General features: G+C 38.0%; 1 protein-coding gene across 5 annotated transcripts in view; it reads left to right on the top strand.

Moving 5' to 3' along the window:
- Positions 1-18,150, top strand: part of Nalcn (sodium leak channel, non-selective) — a 324,306-nt gene that overhangs the window by 43,312 nt on the left and 262,844 nt on the right. For all 5 annotated transcript variants that reach the window (XM_029469212.2, XM_029469211.2, XM_029469215.2 and 2 more), the window contains exon 7: positions 8,833-8,987. In XM_029469212.2, coding sequence (XP_029325072.1) covers positions 8,833-8,987 — 155 coding nt within the window. The remainder of the gene's footprint in view (positions 1-8,832; positions 8,988-18,150) is intronic.

Below are 18,150 nucleotides of genomic sequence, written 5' to 3'. Positions count from 1 at the left end.
CAGGTTTTCCTATTACCTACCATACCCTACCTCATTCTCATATGTGGTATTTCTAACCTGTGCTTCAGAACCTCCTTGAGACCACCAAGGCTATGAAAACAGATGGATGCAGTCCAGTAGCCCCTCTTTTTATGTCCTATAACTCACATTTAGCAGAAAAGTTCTTAAACGGGGAATAGCTTCCCAGATACCTAATCCCTCACAATCTTTGTGGTACAGGAGTAGACCATCAATAAATGATCATTATTGAAATAGAAATAACTGAACTGAAATAGAGTGGTCCCACTAAGAATCAAAAATGAACACTTTCTGAAAAGGGCTGAATAAGGCAAAGCACATATGTTCACAGGTGGCAGTGATATTAGAAGGCCTATACAAAGCATTTTTAATAAGGAATGATGGTAGTTTGACATCGTGGAGAAAGATAACTTTGAAAGTCAAAAAGAGAAAAGTTTGAACAGATTACTAAGTGGGTAATTAATGGCACTTGCCTGCTTGACACCAAGCTTGATGTATGAATTCCATCTATAGGCTCCACATGGTGACAGGAGTGAATGGCCTACTTCTCACATTCTTATGCACACTGTGAGAAGTATATACTCCTCCCATCAAAGTTCATAAATCAGTAAACAATGTAAAAATGTAAAACCTTCAAATCTGTGCTTGGTGTTGGGAAATCTTGCACATTTGAGGTTAAGTCACATTTGTGACACCTGTAGAGGTTAATTTTTATAGTTGAATCTATGCAACCTATGATCATTTCAGAAGAGAGAATTTCAATAAGGAATTATCTAAATGAGGTTGGCCTGTTGGCATGTCAATGGAGGATTATCGCGACCTACTGTGAGTGGCATTATTCCCTAGGCAGGGGCCTCTGGACTACAAAAGAATGAAAGTAGCTGTGCAAGCAGGCATCAAGGTTGCATTTATTCTCTCTTTGCTCCTTACTGCGATGTGATAAGCTGAGCTATTTTGAGTTCTTGCATGAAGTTCCCTTCAAGGATAGAGTGTAAATTAGAGTTTTAATCCAAACAAACTTCTCCAAGTTGCTTTTTGTCAGGGTGTTTTATCAGCAACAGAAATGAAATGGCAGCAAGGTACCTGTTTCACTCTGCCTCTGCATAGACTGCTCTTCTTTTATGTGGGAATGGAATAAAGTCATCCCAATTTTTAAATAACTAGAAAATTTCTATCTGACAGATGAGGAAACATAGGCTTAACAGCTTAGTGTCATTGCTCAAAGTAGTTAAGTCAGCTAGTCACTGAAGTAAAATGATAATACTTAGTTTCTAACATACAGCTTAATGTTCTGTGCCACTAAGATTAATGCTTAAGAAAGAGCATAGACATAAAGCATAAGCATAGCATAATGCCCTTCAAAGTTAAAGGCACTTTTAAGAAAGTATAGGAGGGGGAGTTCATCCCAATCTATAATACTTAGGGAGTAGCTTCACTGAGAAAAAAAAAAAAAAAACACTCACTATGGGGCCTGAAAGCTAAAGTGTGTTGCAGCACCACAGCTAAACCCCTGATCCATAGTATAAATTAGGCATAAGGATGCAGTGAGTCTGGGAATTTTAGTGGTGATGAGAAAGAAACAGGGCTCTACACTGTCACCCTCAGTAAACTCAATAGTTCCTTTATCTTCCTGGGACCTGGATCAGGCAAACCCAAGATTTGTGTTTTGGATGAGAAAATAATTTTAGAACTAAAGCAGACTTAGAGATTTTCTTAAAATATACTCTAATATAGACTTTAAGTAGGAGAATTAGGGGAAGGAGAAGTACCCAAGAAGAAGGATTTGTCCAAGTAGGGATCCTGGCTTTCCAAGGGACAATAGCAGAAATTAAGCCATCAGCTTGCACTGTGTGGGTATGAACTTTTCAAGTGAGAGGCACAGTTAATAATCTTTATATTTGTTACATATCGTTTTGTTTTCTCTCTAGTTACATTTTTAAAAGTAACTAAGAGCCGGGCAGTGGTGGCTCATGCCTTTAATCCCAGCACTTGGGAGGCAGAGGCAGGCGGATTTCTGAGTTTGAGGCCAGCCTAGTTTACTGAGTGAGTTCCAGGACAGCCAGGGCCACACAGAGAAACCCTGTCTCAAAACAAAACAAAACAAAACAAAACAAAACAAAACAAAACAAAACAAAACAAAACAAAACAAAACAAAACAAAACAAAAAAGTAACTAAAAAATTCTCTCTATTTTGAAAGTGGTAAAGTGATATCACAGGTTATCTGTGGAAATACTATGAATGGAATTGTAATTGATCTAATACAACTGGGGCTGCTGGGGCTAAACAGGGTGTTAGTACATGTTCTTTCCTTACAAATGGAATTTCTGGTGAGACTTCTAAAAAATTTCAGGATTATATTTGGGAAGGGAGAGGCTTTAAGCAGTTGTTAATTTTGTTGAAGTTCTTTTCTATTGGTGAGTGGTTTTAACCAGAGACCTGGTGAAAGGGTCCTCTCTGTTCTCATAACTTCATAAAGTCCTTGTCTTCTCTGTTGCCTCAGGAGTCCCTAGATATTCTTGATCATGTTCAAAGTTTCAACTCTTAAAAGAGTTGTAATGATAACTATCTCCTGTGCACCAAGTAAAAGGAAAAGGCTAAGAATAGGATGCAGGGTGGTCAGAGAGGATGCTAGGTACTGATGCCTATCTATGGAAAGATCAAAAGAACTGGCCCAGCCCCTAAGATATTTAGAAGGTATTTTTGGAGATCATAGTGATTAGTTACAGTCTTGAGGCAGAAGTAGTTTTCACGGCAGATTCCAGGTTCTCTCGCTTGTTCAATTGTTCTGACAATGCTTTCATTTGTTAGGAAAGAGGATTCTGGGCAAGGAAGTAGAGTTCCCAGTGGAGCCTCTTAATATTTTTGTGATGCAACTAAGTAGAGAGGCCTAATGTACAGATGGTCATGTAGTTCTGAGACTCTAAGAACATCAAAGATGGGAGAACAATGAAAGACTGACACTGAATTGGGAGAATCACAAAGAAAGAAAGGAAAGCCACATACCAAACTCAGATAATAGTCCAACAGTCAAGGCCAATTACAGAAAGATGATCTAAGAAATTTGGACAAGGTTGCTACAGTCAACAATGCTACAGTGACCTCTGGGACCTTCTTCCATAGTCACATCTCTTTCTGCCCACCTTTAAGGGGCTAATGTGTTTAGAGCAGGCCACCCACATACCTCAGGATAATCAGCCAAGCTCAGGGTTTTATTTTAATCATATTTACAGCTTTAATTATCTCTAACTGTGCAACAAAATGAAGTCCTTACTTGATAGTTATGGTTTGGCTCCAAGTTGCCCTATAAATATCTAAATTCAATAATGCCAAGTCTTTCACATAAAATGAAAGAGTGTATACATAGACTATTGTATCTACAAATTATTTACATGATTTAATGCAGCATTAAATGTACAAATAGCAATATGACATAAAAAAAATGAAGTGATCCAAATATAGAACTAAAAATATCAGTAATTATCTGTGCTAAGAGGGTTCTGCTTAAAATAAGAACTAATAAAATATGCAAGAAAATAAAACCATAAAGGAAAAAATTATAATATTTGACCTAATCATAATAGCTACCTCTTATTGAGTGATAAATATATTCCTATTGCTTTTCTGAAATGTATATTATCCAATGTAAACTCAAATGCCCTGTGAAGAAGGTGAATAGGATACCCATTCCTGAAATTAGGCAGTTGAAGTAAAATGCATAAGAGATACAGTTATCATCTGGCATCTATAGATGTCAAATGGCTGAAAATGATAATTACAGACAACTAAACCAGTGCCTATTTTATATCCCAAATCAGATCATTGAACCCATATATTTTCACCCTTATTTTGTGAGCTAGGCATCCTAACACTCTCTTCCAGATGAAGAAATGGAGGCACAGAGAAATTTTATACATGCCAGGTAGCTTATCCAGAGCACACATACAGACCTGCTCAAATCCAGTTTCTTTTGCAAATAGCTGAAAAGTGATGTTTACAGAAACTTTCTATACAGATAGAAAGCACTCTCCAATATCACTGTTAATTTTTAAATCTGAAATTAGAAAGGTTTTTGTAAGCTAGTCAATTTTTCTTTTCTTTTTGTGAGTACACTGTTGCTATCTTCAGACACACCAGAAGAGGGCATCAGATCTCATTACAGACGATTGTGAGCCACCATGTGGTTGCTGGGAATTAAACTCAGGACCTCTGGAAGAGCAGTCAGTGCTCTTAGCCACTGAGCCATTTCTCTGTGGACCGGCCCCAGTAGACCTCCCTCAATCCGTGGAAGAAATCAGGAGGTTCCGGACAGGTGGGCAGGGAGTTGGTGCTGAAAAGGGGATGACAGACAGGAGCACAAGGGAGTGTCGTATCTGAATGCAATTTGTCTCAAAGTGAGCACCAGTCTTATAAGTGACTTTTACACAAAACAGAGGAATGCATACAAAAAGCTAACAGGAACCAACTGGGACAAAAAAAAAAAAAAAAAAAAAAAAAAAAAAAAAAAAAATCAATGTTAACAACTGGGATCAAAAGCAGCCCCACCTAAGGTCAGATTAATCTTAGAAGTCAGGGTCAAGGGCTTCATGCCCTTGCCATAGTTCCAATTCTAGTCTATTGTATTATCCATCTTCCCCCAGGCCATTGTAAATTCCTGTGTATGGGTGTAACTCAGCTATCTATAGTTCTAAGTATCTATTCTAGTTCCTCCCTAGACCACAACCTTCCTTCTTTCTAGATAATTGTAAATTGGGGGGGGGGGATATGGGGAACTTTGGGATAGCAATGGAAATGTAAATGAAGAAAATACCTAATAAAAATAATAATAATAAAAAATTCCTGTGTAGGGCAGTGACTCAGTTATCCATGCCCAGGGTCGGCTCAAGGACTGCCTATGACTGGTGATGAAAGAACCTAGTGGGGAAACCCCCACTCAATTCCCGTTTCAGCGTGCACCCAAGAATCATGAAAAGAACAGACTGCCGTGATGTAAAACATGAGGTAGTTTAATGGCAGAGCTCTCCGGGTCGAAACGTATCTCTCGCAGGAGACAGTGGATTCGACCACGAGGCTTGGAAGCTAGGGGTTTTTATAGAAAAGGGGCTGGGGTTGGGGCTGGGGGAGGAATTGGCACGGTTTCACATGATTGGTCCATTTAAATATCAGCAGCCTGTTAACATTTAACTTAGGTCAGAAGGGCAGGAGATAGGGAGGCACCAGTCCAGTCCAGCATGTCATTCTCTTTATCTTTATGGCCAAGCAGCCTCAGGAATGTCTTAATGACGGGCCTGCCCGGGCATGTCCTGGCCTGTTCTGCTATGTTCTCAGCCCCAGGTTTCAAAGCTCACGAACAACTCTTTGGGCTATTTGACATAAATTACATGAATCACAGGTCTCAAGTTTTATTTTCTTTCAGTGAAGAATCTAACTTAGCTATATGTCAAAATCAATCCTTAGAGGCATTTATGATAAAGCAATATTGAGGGAAAGCACACAGGCCTGTTTACTGACTAAAGCAAGGACAGATTTGGAGCATTCATTATTACAGGATGCCATGGTTCCAGGAGACTTAAGTTTTCCTGAACTTTCGCCTCAGGTCTGCATCCAGGCTTTTGGCCTTGTCACACAGGTCACTACTGGGGTGGATGAAGCACTAGTCCATTTTTCATCTTTGACTTTCACCCTGACTTTTCTGAATGCCATCAGTGACAAAGTAGGTCATATGCACAGTGTCTTCCAGCTGCTCAAATCTATAAACAAGATGTTTCCAATATCATGTAGACATTTTTTGTGACATTTAGGTCATATTTTACTGTAATTAATGTAATCATTTTAAAGACACAATTAAGTACCTATACTATGAACTGCTAGAACCCCTAGTTTACTCTACACTTTTCACATATGCCTTTCTATCAGTACTGTTTTCCTGTCTCTCAGATGAGGAAACAGAGTTTAGAGATCCTTGGAACATTTTTGATCATATGACTGGCAAATGGAGAGCTTGGAAAAAGCCTAAAAATCTCACTCTGAAATCCTGAGGCCCATTCCCCATTCTGCACTGATTTTGTAGGTGTCAAACCTAAAATAGCATCAGATTAGACTTACAGAAGGATGAATCATTTGTCTACAAACGAGAATGTGATGTAAAAGAAATAAGCAGTGTGTCTGCCTAAAACTGTATTTTTCTGACTCAATCAAGTAGTAATTTTCACAGTTAGAGCATTCTTTTATTTTTAAATGGGATCAAAGGATATTTTAAAATTGTGATGAGAGCCTGAGTGATTGTTTAACCATTTACTCTCTGAGAAGTATAGACAGAAATAGCAGGTTTGCAGGTAAAAGCAAAGCCTACACAGATAAACATGTGGTATCTAAATTCTGTGGAAGGACGGTAAAGCTTCTACTACATCTGAGTATTGGGCCAGGCATGAGGAGTCTGTGTGTGTATATGTGTGTGTGCACAAGTTAATGTACATATATGTATCAAGTTCAGAGATTACACTAATATGTTAGGTTCTAGAGAAATGTGTTTTTTTAAGAGGAACAAAGCAGTAATTGGCTAAAGCATTTATTAAGAGGTCTTTGGAAGATAGGTCAGTCAATAGTGATGATAGAGGATTGATGATAGTTAGATATAGATAGATAAATGATAGATAGTAGATAGATTGATGGATAGATAATAGACAGATAGATGATAGATAGATAGATAGATAGATAGATAGATAGATAGATAGATAGATGATAGATAAATTAAATTTGGATTCACAGCATCCATGTAAGCAGCTAGGCATTGAAAAGAATACCTTAAACCCAGGTTTTGGAAAACAAAGACATGAGGATCCCTGGAGCTTGATGAACAGCAAATACAAATCAATAAACTCTAGAGTAAGTTAGAAAACTTGTCACAAAAATGATATAGACAATGATTAAAGATGATATCTGGCATTGGTTGATAATCTCCATCCATCTGTACACTTATGTGCATGCACATTTATACAGACATACACATGTACACAGGAACATAAACAGAAATGATGATAAATGGATTAGATAGATAAATAGGTGATAGAGAATTTAGTAAGGAAAGAAATGTTATCTAAAAAGAAATGCCTACCTCAGTTTTGTCAATGCTTAAGGTACTCAGAAAATTTTTTAAAAAAATTAAACAGTGGATGATATGTACAATAAAATTCTGGTTTGGAAGACTTCTAGAATTACTTAGCTTTTACTATGTGGCACATTGGCTTATTTTTAAGAGCTCAATATGAAAACTTCATTCTCATTCTGGTGAAACTTGAGAACCTATCAAGAAATCCATCACATAGGCAAATGCATTAATTTTCAGCCTATGCTGGCTAGTCTTGTGTCAACTTGATCCAGAAACTAGAGATATCTGAAAGGAGGGGAATTTCATTGAGAAAATGACTCCTTAAGATCCAGCTCAGAGGCATTTTCTTAATTATAGACTGGGGATGGCCCAGTTCACTGTGGGCGACTCTATCACTGGGGTGGGATCTTTCCTATAAGAAAGCAGACAGAAAATGCCAGGGAAAGCAAGCCAGTCATCAGCTCCTTCATCAGCTCCTGCCTCCAAGATCCTGCTTTGTTCCTGTCCTGACTTCCTTCAATAATGGACACCAATATGGAAGTGTAAGCTCTCTCCAACTTTTGCTTTAGTAATGATGTTTTGTCACAGCAGTAGAAACCCTATGACACCACCTGTCCAGAAGAAGGAGGAGGAGGAGGAGGAGGAGGGGGAGGGGGAGGGGAAGGGGGAGAGGGAGAGAAGGAGAGAAGGAGAGAAGGAGAGAAGGAGAGAAGGAGAGAAGGAGAGAAGGAGAGAAGGAGAGAAGGAGAGAAGGAGAGAAGGAGAGAAGGAGAGGAGAGAAGTAGAGAAGGAAGGAGAGAAGGAGAGAAAGAAGAAGAAGAAGAAGAAGAAGAAGAAGAAGAAGAAGAAGAAGAGGAGGAGGAGGAGGAGGAGGAGGAGGAGGAGGAGGAGGAGGAGGAGGAGCAAGAACAAGAAGAACAAGAACAAGAACAGGAAGAACAAGAAAAACAAGAAGAAGAAACATGTGTCACTATTCACCTAAAAGACTTTTGGTTTCTTAGAGCCATCAGTAAATTACCTCATAATTTTTCTCTTGTCAAAATAATAGGCTTAGTTCCTTCAACTTCTCCTTATTTGTCTGGTTCTCTTTCTAAATTTCACATGAACCAACATAGCAGAGGGCCTAGTATCATTTACAAGATTCCCCATTTGAAATATGTATATAGGAAAAAATTTCTTTCATCACTTAATGTTGACTGAAAGGAGAGGGGTAGTAAAATGTGCCTAGTAGTACAGGAAATTTCTGAATGACAAGGTCTCACACAAATTAGCATCCTTTCATATCTCTATTCATTTGCTTATTAAATTTTTAAAAAATAAGGTATCAATAAATATGTATTGAAAATAATTTTTCATAAATATAATCTGATCACAGTTTCAGTTCACCCAGTTCTTCTCAGACTCCCTATACCTCCTCAACTCCCAACTCCCTATACATTCTTGCTCTTTTTCATTAGGAAAAAAGAAACAGATAAAAACCACCACCAGAACCCAGAAATAATATGATAGTATTATTTTAAGGTGCTCTATGGGAATGAATCAACTATAATTTAACAATTTATAATCCTTGTAGTGCCACTCACAAATTACCAATCTCAATTTGTATCCATATACAGCAGTTCTTGGCAATGATTTCTTAATAACTTATTTTTATTGATGCTTACAACTCTCAAAATTTCTAACACTTTTATGTACTGTCTGTCCACAGAAATGTAACCTGGAATAGCTTAGCTATTCCAGATACGCACTGCTCCCCAGAGCTAGAAGAAGGCTATCAGTGCCCGCCAGGATTTAAATGCATGGACCTGGAAGACCTGGGACTTAGCAGGCAAGAGCTGGGCTACAGTGGCTTTAATGAGATAGGTCTGTCTTACTGGTAATATATATTTTCAGTTTCTGTTTATAATGTTTATTAAATGAAAAATATAAGTGTGTAACTAATATTTCATTTTATGACTACTAGTAATATAAAAGAAACATAAATGAAAATTTAAATTATATGCACATATATATATATATATACATATATATATGTATATATATATTACCCTACAAGCTATGATGTACAGACTCTGTGCTCTGTGTCAATCATATATCTATATAGAGTTAATGGTCTCTCATTTTAGACTATTATTTTTGTTTGTAGTGTTTAAAGTATTTTCTTGTTGATTAGGAGTCAGAGTTGCTAATTCTATGACAAATAAGATTTGACTTTCTTATACTTGTAGCTAACAAGTAGCTAATGTAAGTCTCAAATGTGCAGCATTACATATTTGCAACAACAGAGAGCTGAAAATTAACTGGAACAGCAAAAATAGCTAATTAAATACTTATGGATATGTCCTGTCTGTGTAACCCATAGATGGGAAATGCTAATCCATGTACATAAGGTGCTAATGTATATATTTCTCTTTGTTTTCTCTGTTAAGTGTTGAAATATGCCATGGTTTACCTAATATTACTCTGTTTGTTATAACTCCATCCTAGCTACACATATTTAATTATTAAAGCAATATTAGGTTCTACACAAGTATTTTGGGCTTTGAGAATTCTTATTGAAATAAGAATTCTTATTGAAATGGCAACTGTGTTATTTTGAAAGCCAAATTTATTTCTTGAATTTGATGAGGGAAACCTAAGTGGAGGATTTTATAGTTAAGGAGGAGTATGCATCAGTCTACAGACACTTCAGAATAGTGAATTAAAATCTGGACTATGAACTAGAGTTTCAGGAAAGATCTGTGAAAGCCTTACATTGTTAAGAAATTTAACTAAGTGACATAGTTATAACCCTCTGACAGAGTTTAATGCAGAAGTAGACTGAAAAGGACATCATGGTACTTCTTTTTAAGTCAATTTTGCAAATAACATCTATGAATTTTATTCTTATATTTTAATATGCCCTCAACTTGACTTCTGACATTGTGGCTAGATGGCATCCATTCACTCATTTTATTTGACGAAATGATAGTTTCTTATTTCACAAAAATCTAGAAGTCAGCTGATATTGTCAATGTGTTCTAACTTAATCCATCCTCAAAAACCAATCTTAAGACTCTGTCCTTGTGTTTCACAGGCACAGGCCTCTTAGGGAAACATTGACTCCCAAAAGTGAGCAATAATCTACAGATATTGTGAGAGATGAGATGTACAGATTTGGATAGGCAGCATGAGACATAGTCTAATGATCCCACTCTAGCTCATGCCTTCAATAGACGTGCTCATATCTCTTGTAAAGAGTGTACTATATTCAAGGGCTCACCCACCTTTCAACCATCTCTATGTCACATTGCTCAAATGAATCATACCCTATTTTAAATGCTTCCATTGTTTCCAAATTCAAAGTGCAGTTGTGTTCAAGTTAGTTCATCTTTCTGAACTATTACATACACATAACTTAATGAATAAAAATCACAATCTCTCTTTGTGAAAGAGAGATTGTCCCCTTATAAAAAGTTCTGGGTGAGGGAATTGGGGGAAGCTTGAGAAGATCAGTTTTAGGAGGTTGTTTCCCTGAGGCAGTAGGCTCCCATTAAACCAGACTTTTTGTTCTTGTTTTCTGCACCCATCTGTAAGATTTAAGCTCTTTGAAAACAGAAAGTACATCTTTTCATTTTGCTGTCTCCAGGGACTCTGCAATGTCTAGCTCATAGTGAGTCCTTTGTAAATATTGAATAATGGCAGGATAGCTGTCTTATGAAACAGTGGATATGGAGCCTGGGGAGATGGTTCAACAGTTATGAGCACTTGATGTTCTTGCAGGGGATCCAGAAGAATTAGTGTTGAGTGGCTCATAACCAAGCCACCTGTACTCTGGTTCCAGGAGATCCAACCACTTCTGGTCATTGTGAGCACCTACACTCAAATGGCACGCATATGGACCTGTCTCTCTCTCTTCTCTCTCTCTCTCTCTCTCTCTCTCTCTCTCTCTCTCTCTCTCTCTCTCTCTCTCTCTCTCATACACACACACACACACCCACAAACCTCATGAGTGTGCAAGCATGTGCTCACACACATTAAAAATAGAAATAAATGTTCAAATAATATATTATTGTGGTCCTCAGGACAAGAATGGCTCCCTATTTGTGTAAAGGAATCAGTATGTAGATGTGTAGAATCTGCTGGGATTTATGTGGTATCAGGACAGAGAGCCTCTCAGTCTTGCAATAGTTGGTAAAAGCACTCATTGATGAGATGTAACCAGCTTCCTCAACCTGCAGTGTAACCTAGACCTATGACCTAAAACAAAAAACAGAAAACAAAAATCCTTTCTCCTTCAAGTTGCTTTTGTCTGGGTGTTTTATTACAACAGAATAACAAACTAAACTATAGACACTTATCTGTACTTATTTGCCAAGATTAGTTGCATCCTTTTTTGTTTTAACTGCAAAGACTTTTTAAAATAAATTATGTCTTAAATAATTTGCAGTACTCTTTATATACATAGTATGATTATCTTTTTTATTTATCATAGAAATTAAATTTTAACAGACATTAAATTTCATTAGGAATTAAATTATATTTAAAGCTCTTTTTATACAGGGATGAGCAGAAAACATTGTGGCAGAATATGTATTATATATAACATTCCAGAAGGCATTCAGCCAACTCAGTGACTTGTAATGAGCTTCATCTATCAATTTAAGGATTTATAAAATTTAAATATTATAAAGTATGATTAGGTAGATAAAAAAGAAAATGGAGGATCCACGATGAAGATGTCTACGTCTTGAAAAGTAAAACTTAATATATCATTTGTATAATATATTTCATATGTCATACAAGTATATGTCTACTGGCATGAGTCTACATTACAAAGCCATAATTACACACTTTGGAAATAACTTGAAAATCAAAATGATTTTAGCTAGAGCCATGACCTTTAAAATCATCTCTGTGTGAGAAAAGTATTGAGATCGGCTCATAAATGCTTGATTATACTTCTCCAAGAAAAGTAGGAAACTGAAAATTATATCTGAGTTTGTGTGAGCTGTCTGCTTTAGTGGACTTGAAATTGACACGAGCAGGTGGCTTCTTTGCAGTAGAGTCTTCAGCAGCATGGTAGTGCTAAGATAAATGACAGTTCAATATGAATTGTGGTATTGCATGCCAGGGAGGTGACTTTCAGAAATAAGTTGCCTCAATTTTCCATGTAAGACATGGATTTGCTACAGACCTGTCTTGTGGGTTTAGGAGGAGAAGAAACTGGGGAACAACACTTAGAATATGTCTGCTACAGATGACCTGCCAGGAATTTGAGTAGCAGTGGTAAACTACAAATGCAACTGTGTGTTGTTTAATAGGTAAATGGCACACTCAGGAGGAAGATGAGACGTAGGATCCTTCAGGTGAACATACATGGCTCTGATGTTACTCCCTTTGGTTTATAGCTGTTTACTATCATTTTGTGTCTTGGAACACAGAAAAGGGTAGAGGCACTGATGCAAATGACCACTGCCCAAACAGATGTGACATGCAATTAGAAAAAAGCAATACCAACTCTGTCATCTTTGGGTAAGAAATCACAGCAAATACCATTTAACAGGCAATTTACTTGTCATGGTCTTTCAGGGAGAAAGTACAACATTTGATACAGCACAGCAGTACAAAGCTACCCCGGGGGTGGCTTTAACTCCCAGTTAATTGCATAGTCAGGTAAAAAAACAAAGCATGTTCAGCTTGGATGATAAAACTCACCCTAAAATATCACCAAAAGAGTAGATAGACAGGGGCATGTTTTATTAATTATCTTTAGAACCATAAGCACAGTGGAGAAAATCCGAATTTTAAAATATCCAGAATAAGTTAAATCTGATTAAAACAACTCATATCAAAAGAAGCCCATAAGCAAGAGAAAACTACAAATTAGAAGATTCTAAGAAGGCATTTAGATAAAATGTGCCTTAAGCCATGTGTACTGTGTATAGTAAACTATTTCTGTATTCTTTAAATATAATAATCAAAGATAAATCACAAAACACTGTGTCATGTCAGTGACTAATTGTCTAACAGATAGAAGGTTTTTTGTAATTACTATAATTATTTACTACAACCACTGTTATCATTCATTGATTGCTTATTACATAACTGACAGCTGGAAAAGGGTCACCCATTCATTGTCTTTTAATTCTCAAAACAAACACATTAGGTATGCTTATTCCTATTCCATGAAAAAGAGAATGAGAAAAGAGTTACAAGAGTCAAGGTTGTTCTTCTGGGTGGTCAGGTGGAAGCACTGCTCTGGGGCTGCAAACTAATAAACTATGAACTCAGTTGAGAAGAGTTGCATGCCTGTGGCTTGTAAAGACAACCAGTTTATGACAAAAATCTTATCTTGATAATGGACATGATGTGTCCTCCAATGCAGGGACCTCTAGATAACTGCACTTTGTTCTCTTGTCTGAGGTCAACAGATGGGTGGAAACAAGAATGACATACACTGAAAACCAATGATTCCTGTATGGTGAGGTTGTTGGTGTCTGGCTCAGAGTGTAATCCTTTATCTCCTGTGTGACAGAAAGTTCTTATATACAGTCACCTCTCAGTATCTTTACAGATTGGTTCCAGGGACCCTCAAAATACCAAAATCCTCTGATGCTCAAGTTGTATATTTGTACATAAACTATCCAAATCCTCGGGGCATTTTATGTCACCTCTACATTACCCCCATTAACTATTGTTTTTTTTTCCCGATTTTTTATTAGGTATTTACTTCATTTACATTTCAAATGCTATCCCCAAAGTCCCCTATACCCTCCCCCCCACCCTGCTCCCCTACCCACCTACTCCCAATTCTTGGCCCTGGTGTTTCCCCTGTACTGGGGCATATAAAGTTTGCAAGACCAAGGGGCCTCTCTTCCCAATGATGGCGGACTAGGCCATCTTCTGCTACATATGAAGCTAGAGACACGAGCTCTGTGGGTGCTGGTTAATTCATATTGTTGTTCCATCTATAGGGTTGCAGACACTCCCCCTCCCCAGCTCCCTGGGCACTCTCCCCATCTCCTCCATTGGGGGTCCTGTGTTCGATCCAATAGCTGACTGTTAGCATCCACCTCCGTGTTTGCCAGGCACTGGCATAGCCTCACAAGAGACAGCCATATCAGGCTCCCCTCAGCAAAATCCCGCTGGCATATGCAATAGTGTCTGCGTTTGGTGGCTGATTATGGGATGGACTCCCACGTGGGGCAGTCTCTGGAGGGTCCATCCCTTCAACTCAGCTCCAAACTTTGTCTCCGTTACTCCCTCTATGGGTGTTCTGTTCCCAATTCTAAGAAGAGGCGAAGTGTCCACACTTTGCTCTTCCCGCTTCTTGAGTTTCATGTGCTTTGCAAACCATATCTTGGGTATTCTAAGTTTATGGGCTAATATCCACTTATCAGTGAGTGCATATCAAGTGACTTCTTTGTGATTGGGTTACCTCACTCAGGATGATACCCTCCAGATCCATCCATTTGCCCAGGAATTTCATAAATTCATTCTTTGTAATAGCTGAGTAGTACTCCATTGTGTAAATGTACCACATTTTGTGTATCCATTCCTCTGTTGAGGGGCATCTGGGTTCTTTCTAGATTCTGGCTATTATAAATGAGGCTGCTATGAACATAGTGGAGCATGTGTTCTTATTACCAGTTGGAACTTCTTCTGGATATATGCCCAGGAGAGGTATTGCTGGATCCTCCAGTAGTACCATGTCCAATTTTCTGAGGAACCGCCAGACTGATTTCCAGAGTGGCTGCACAAGCCTGAAATTCCACCAACAATGGAGGAGCTCTCCTCCATCTCCACAGCCACTGTCACCGGAACCCTTGATCCCAGCCATTCTGACTGGTGTGAGGTGGAATCTCAGGGCTGTTTTGACCTGCACCTCCCTGATGATTAAGGATGTCGAACATCCTTTCAGGTGCTTCTCAACCATTCAGTAATCCTCAGTTGAGAATTCTTTGTTTAGCTCTGTGCCCCATTTTTTAATGGGGTCATTTGGTTTTCTGGAGTCCATCTTCTCATGCTCTCTCTATATAGACATTAGTCCCCTATCTGACTTAGGATTGATAAAGATCCTTTCCCAAACTGTTGGTGGCCTTCCTGTCCCACGGACTGTGTCTTTTGCCTTACAGAAGCTTTGCAATTTTATGAGGTCCCACCTGTGAATTCTTGATCCCACAGCACAAGCCACCTCTGCTCTATTCAGGAATTTTTCCACTGTGCCCATACCCTCCAGGCTCTTCCCCACCCTCTCCTCTATAGAAGTTTCAGTGTCTCCGGTTTTATGTGGAATTCCTTGATCCAACTTGACTTGATCTTAGTATAAGGAGATAAGAATGGATCAACTTGCAACTCTACACAACAACTGCCAGTCTTGCCAGCACCATTCGTTGATACCCTGTCCTCCTTCCACTGAATGGTCTTAGCTCTCCTGTCAAAGATCAAGTGACCATAGGGGTGTGGATTCTCGGAGTCTTCAACTCTACTCCACTGGTCTACCTGTCTGTCCTTATACCAGTACCACACAGTTTCCATCACAATTGCTCTGTACTACAGCTTGAAGTCAGGCATGGTGATTCCACCAGAGGTTCTTTTATCATTGAGAAGAGTTTTTGCTATCCTAGGTTTTTTGTTATTCCAGATGAAATTGCAAATTGCCCTTTCTATCTCAGTGAAGAATTGAGTTGGAATTTTGATGGGGATTATATAGAATCTGTAGATTGCTTTCCCAAGATAGCCATTTTCACTATATTGATCCTGCCAATCCATGAGCATGGGAGATCTTTCCATCTTCTGAGATCTTCTTTGATTTCTTTCTTCAGAGACTTGAAGTTCTTATCATACAGATCTTTCACCTCCTTAGTTAGTCACATCAAGGTATTTTATATTATTTGTGACTATTGAGAAAGGTGTTGTTTCCCTAATTTCTTTCTCAGCCTGTTTGTCCTTTGTGTAGAGAAAGGGCACTGATTGTTTGAGTTATTTTATTTATTTATTTATTTATGATTTTATTTTGTTTTAGTTTTTGGTTTTTTGAGAGACAGGGTTTCTCTGTATAGCCCTGGCTGTCCTGGAACTCACTTTGTAGACCAGGCTGGCCTCAAACTCAGAAATCCACCTGCCTCTGCCTCCCAAGTGCTGGCTGTTAATCAGGTTTAGGAGTTCTCTGCTGGAAATTTTAGGGTCACTTATATATACTATCATATATTTATACTATATTATATATACTATCATATTATATATAATATGATATATATATCATAGCATATTATATATACTATCATAAATACTGATATTTTGACTTCTTCCTTTCCAATTTGTATCCCCTTGACCTCCTTTTGTTGTTGAATTGCTTTGGCTAGGACTTCAAGTACAATGTTGAATAGGTAGGAAAAAGTGGGCAGCCTTGTGTAGTCCCTGATTTTAGTGGGACTGCTTCAAGGTTCTCTCCATTTACTTTGATGTTGACTACTGGTTTGCTGTAGATTGCTTTTATTATGTTTAGGAATGGGCCTTGAATTCCTGACCTTTCCAAGACTTTTATCATGAATGGGTGTTGAATTTTGTCAAATGCTTTCTCTGCATCTAACGAGATGATAATGTGGTTTTTGTCTTTGAGTTTGTTTATATAATGAATTACATTAATGGATTTCCATATATTAAACCATCCCTGCATCTCTGGGATGAAGCCTACTTGGTCATGTTGGATGATTGTTTTGATGTGTTCTTGGATTCGGTTTGCAAGGATTTTATTGAGTATTCTTGCATTGATATTCATAAGGGAAATTCGTCTGAAGTTCTCTATCTTTGTTGGGTCTTTCTGTGGTTTAGGTATCAGAGTAATTGTGGCTTCATAGAATGAATTGGGTAGAGTACCTTCTGTTTCTCTTATGTGGAATAGTTTGAGAAGAACTGGAATTAGATCTTCTTTGAAGGTCTGATCGAACTCTGCAGTAAACCCATCTGGTCCTGGGCTTTTTTTGGTTGGGAGACTATTAATGACTATTTCTTTAGGGGATATAGGACGGTTTAGGTCATTAATCTGACCCTGATTTAACTTTGGTACCTGGTATCTGTCTAGAAATTTGTCCATTTCATCCAGGTTTTCCAGTTTTGTTGAGTATAGCCTTTTGTAGAAGGATCTGATGGTGTTTTGGATTTCCTCAGGATCTGTTGTTATGTCTCCCTTTTCACTTCTGATTTTGTTAATTAGGGTGCTGGCCCTGTGCCCTCTAGTGAGTCTGGCTAAGAGTTTATCTATCTTGTTGATTTTTCTCAAAGAACCAGCTCCTGCTTTGGTTGATTCTTTGAATAGTTCTTTTTGTTTCCACTTGATTGATTTCAGCCCTGAGTTTGATTATTTCTTGCCATCTACTCCTCTTGGGTGAATTTGCTTCCTTTAGTTCTAGAGCTTCTAGGTGTGCTGTCAGTCTGCTAGTGTATGCTCTCTCTAGTTTTCTTTTTGGAAGCACTCAGGGCTACGAGCTTTCCTCTTAGGACTGCCTTCATTGTGTCCCATAAGTTTGGGTATGTTGTGGCTTCATTTTCATTAAACTCTAAAAAGTCTTTAATTTTTTTCTTTATTTCATCCTTGACCAAGGAATCATTGAGTAGAGTGTTGTTCAGGTTCCATGTGAATGTTGGCTTTCTATTACTTATGTTGTTATTGAAGATCAGCCTTAGTCAGTTATGATCAGATAGGATGCATGGGATAATTTCAATATTTTTGTATCTGTTGAGTCCTGTTTTGTGACCAATTATATGGTCAATTTTGGAGGAGGTACTCTGTGGCCCTGAGAAGAAGATATATCCTTTTGTTTTAGGATAAAATGTTCTGTAGATATAAATTAAATCCATTTGTTTCATAACTTCCATTAGTATCCATGTGTCTCTGTTTCATTTCTGTTTCCATGATCTGTCCATTGATGAGAATGGGGTGTTGAAGTCTCCCACTATTATTGTGTGAGGTGCAATGTGTACTTTGAGCTTTACTAAATTTTCTGTAATAAATGTGGCTGCCTTTGTATTTGGAGCATAGATA

This window comes from Mus caroli, unplaced genomic scaffold (assembly GCF_978045245.1).
Source record: "Mus caroli unplaced genomic scaffold, Mus_caroli_1 scaffold_12, whole genome shotgun sequence".
Lineage (NCBI taxonomy): Eukaryota > Metazoa > Chordata > Mammalia > Rodentia > Muridae > Mus > Mus caroli.
Note: the sequence above shows the minus strand (reverse complement) of the source record. Positions and strands in the feature narration are given on the sequence as shown.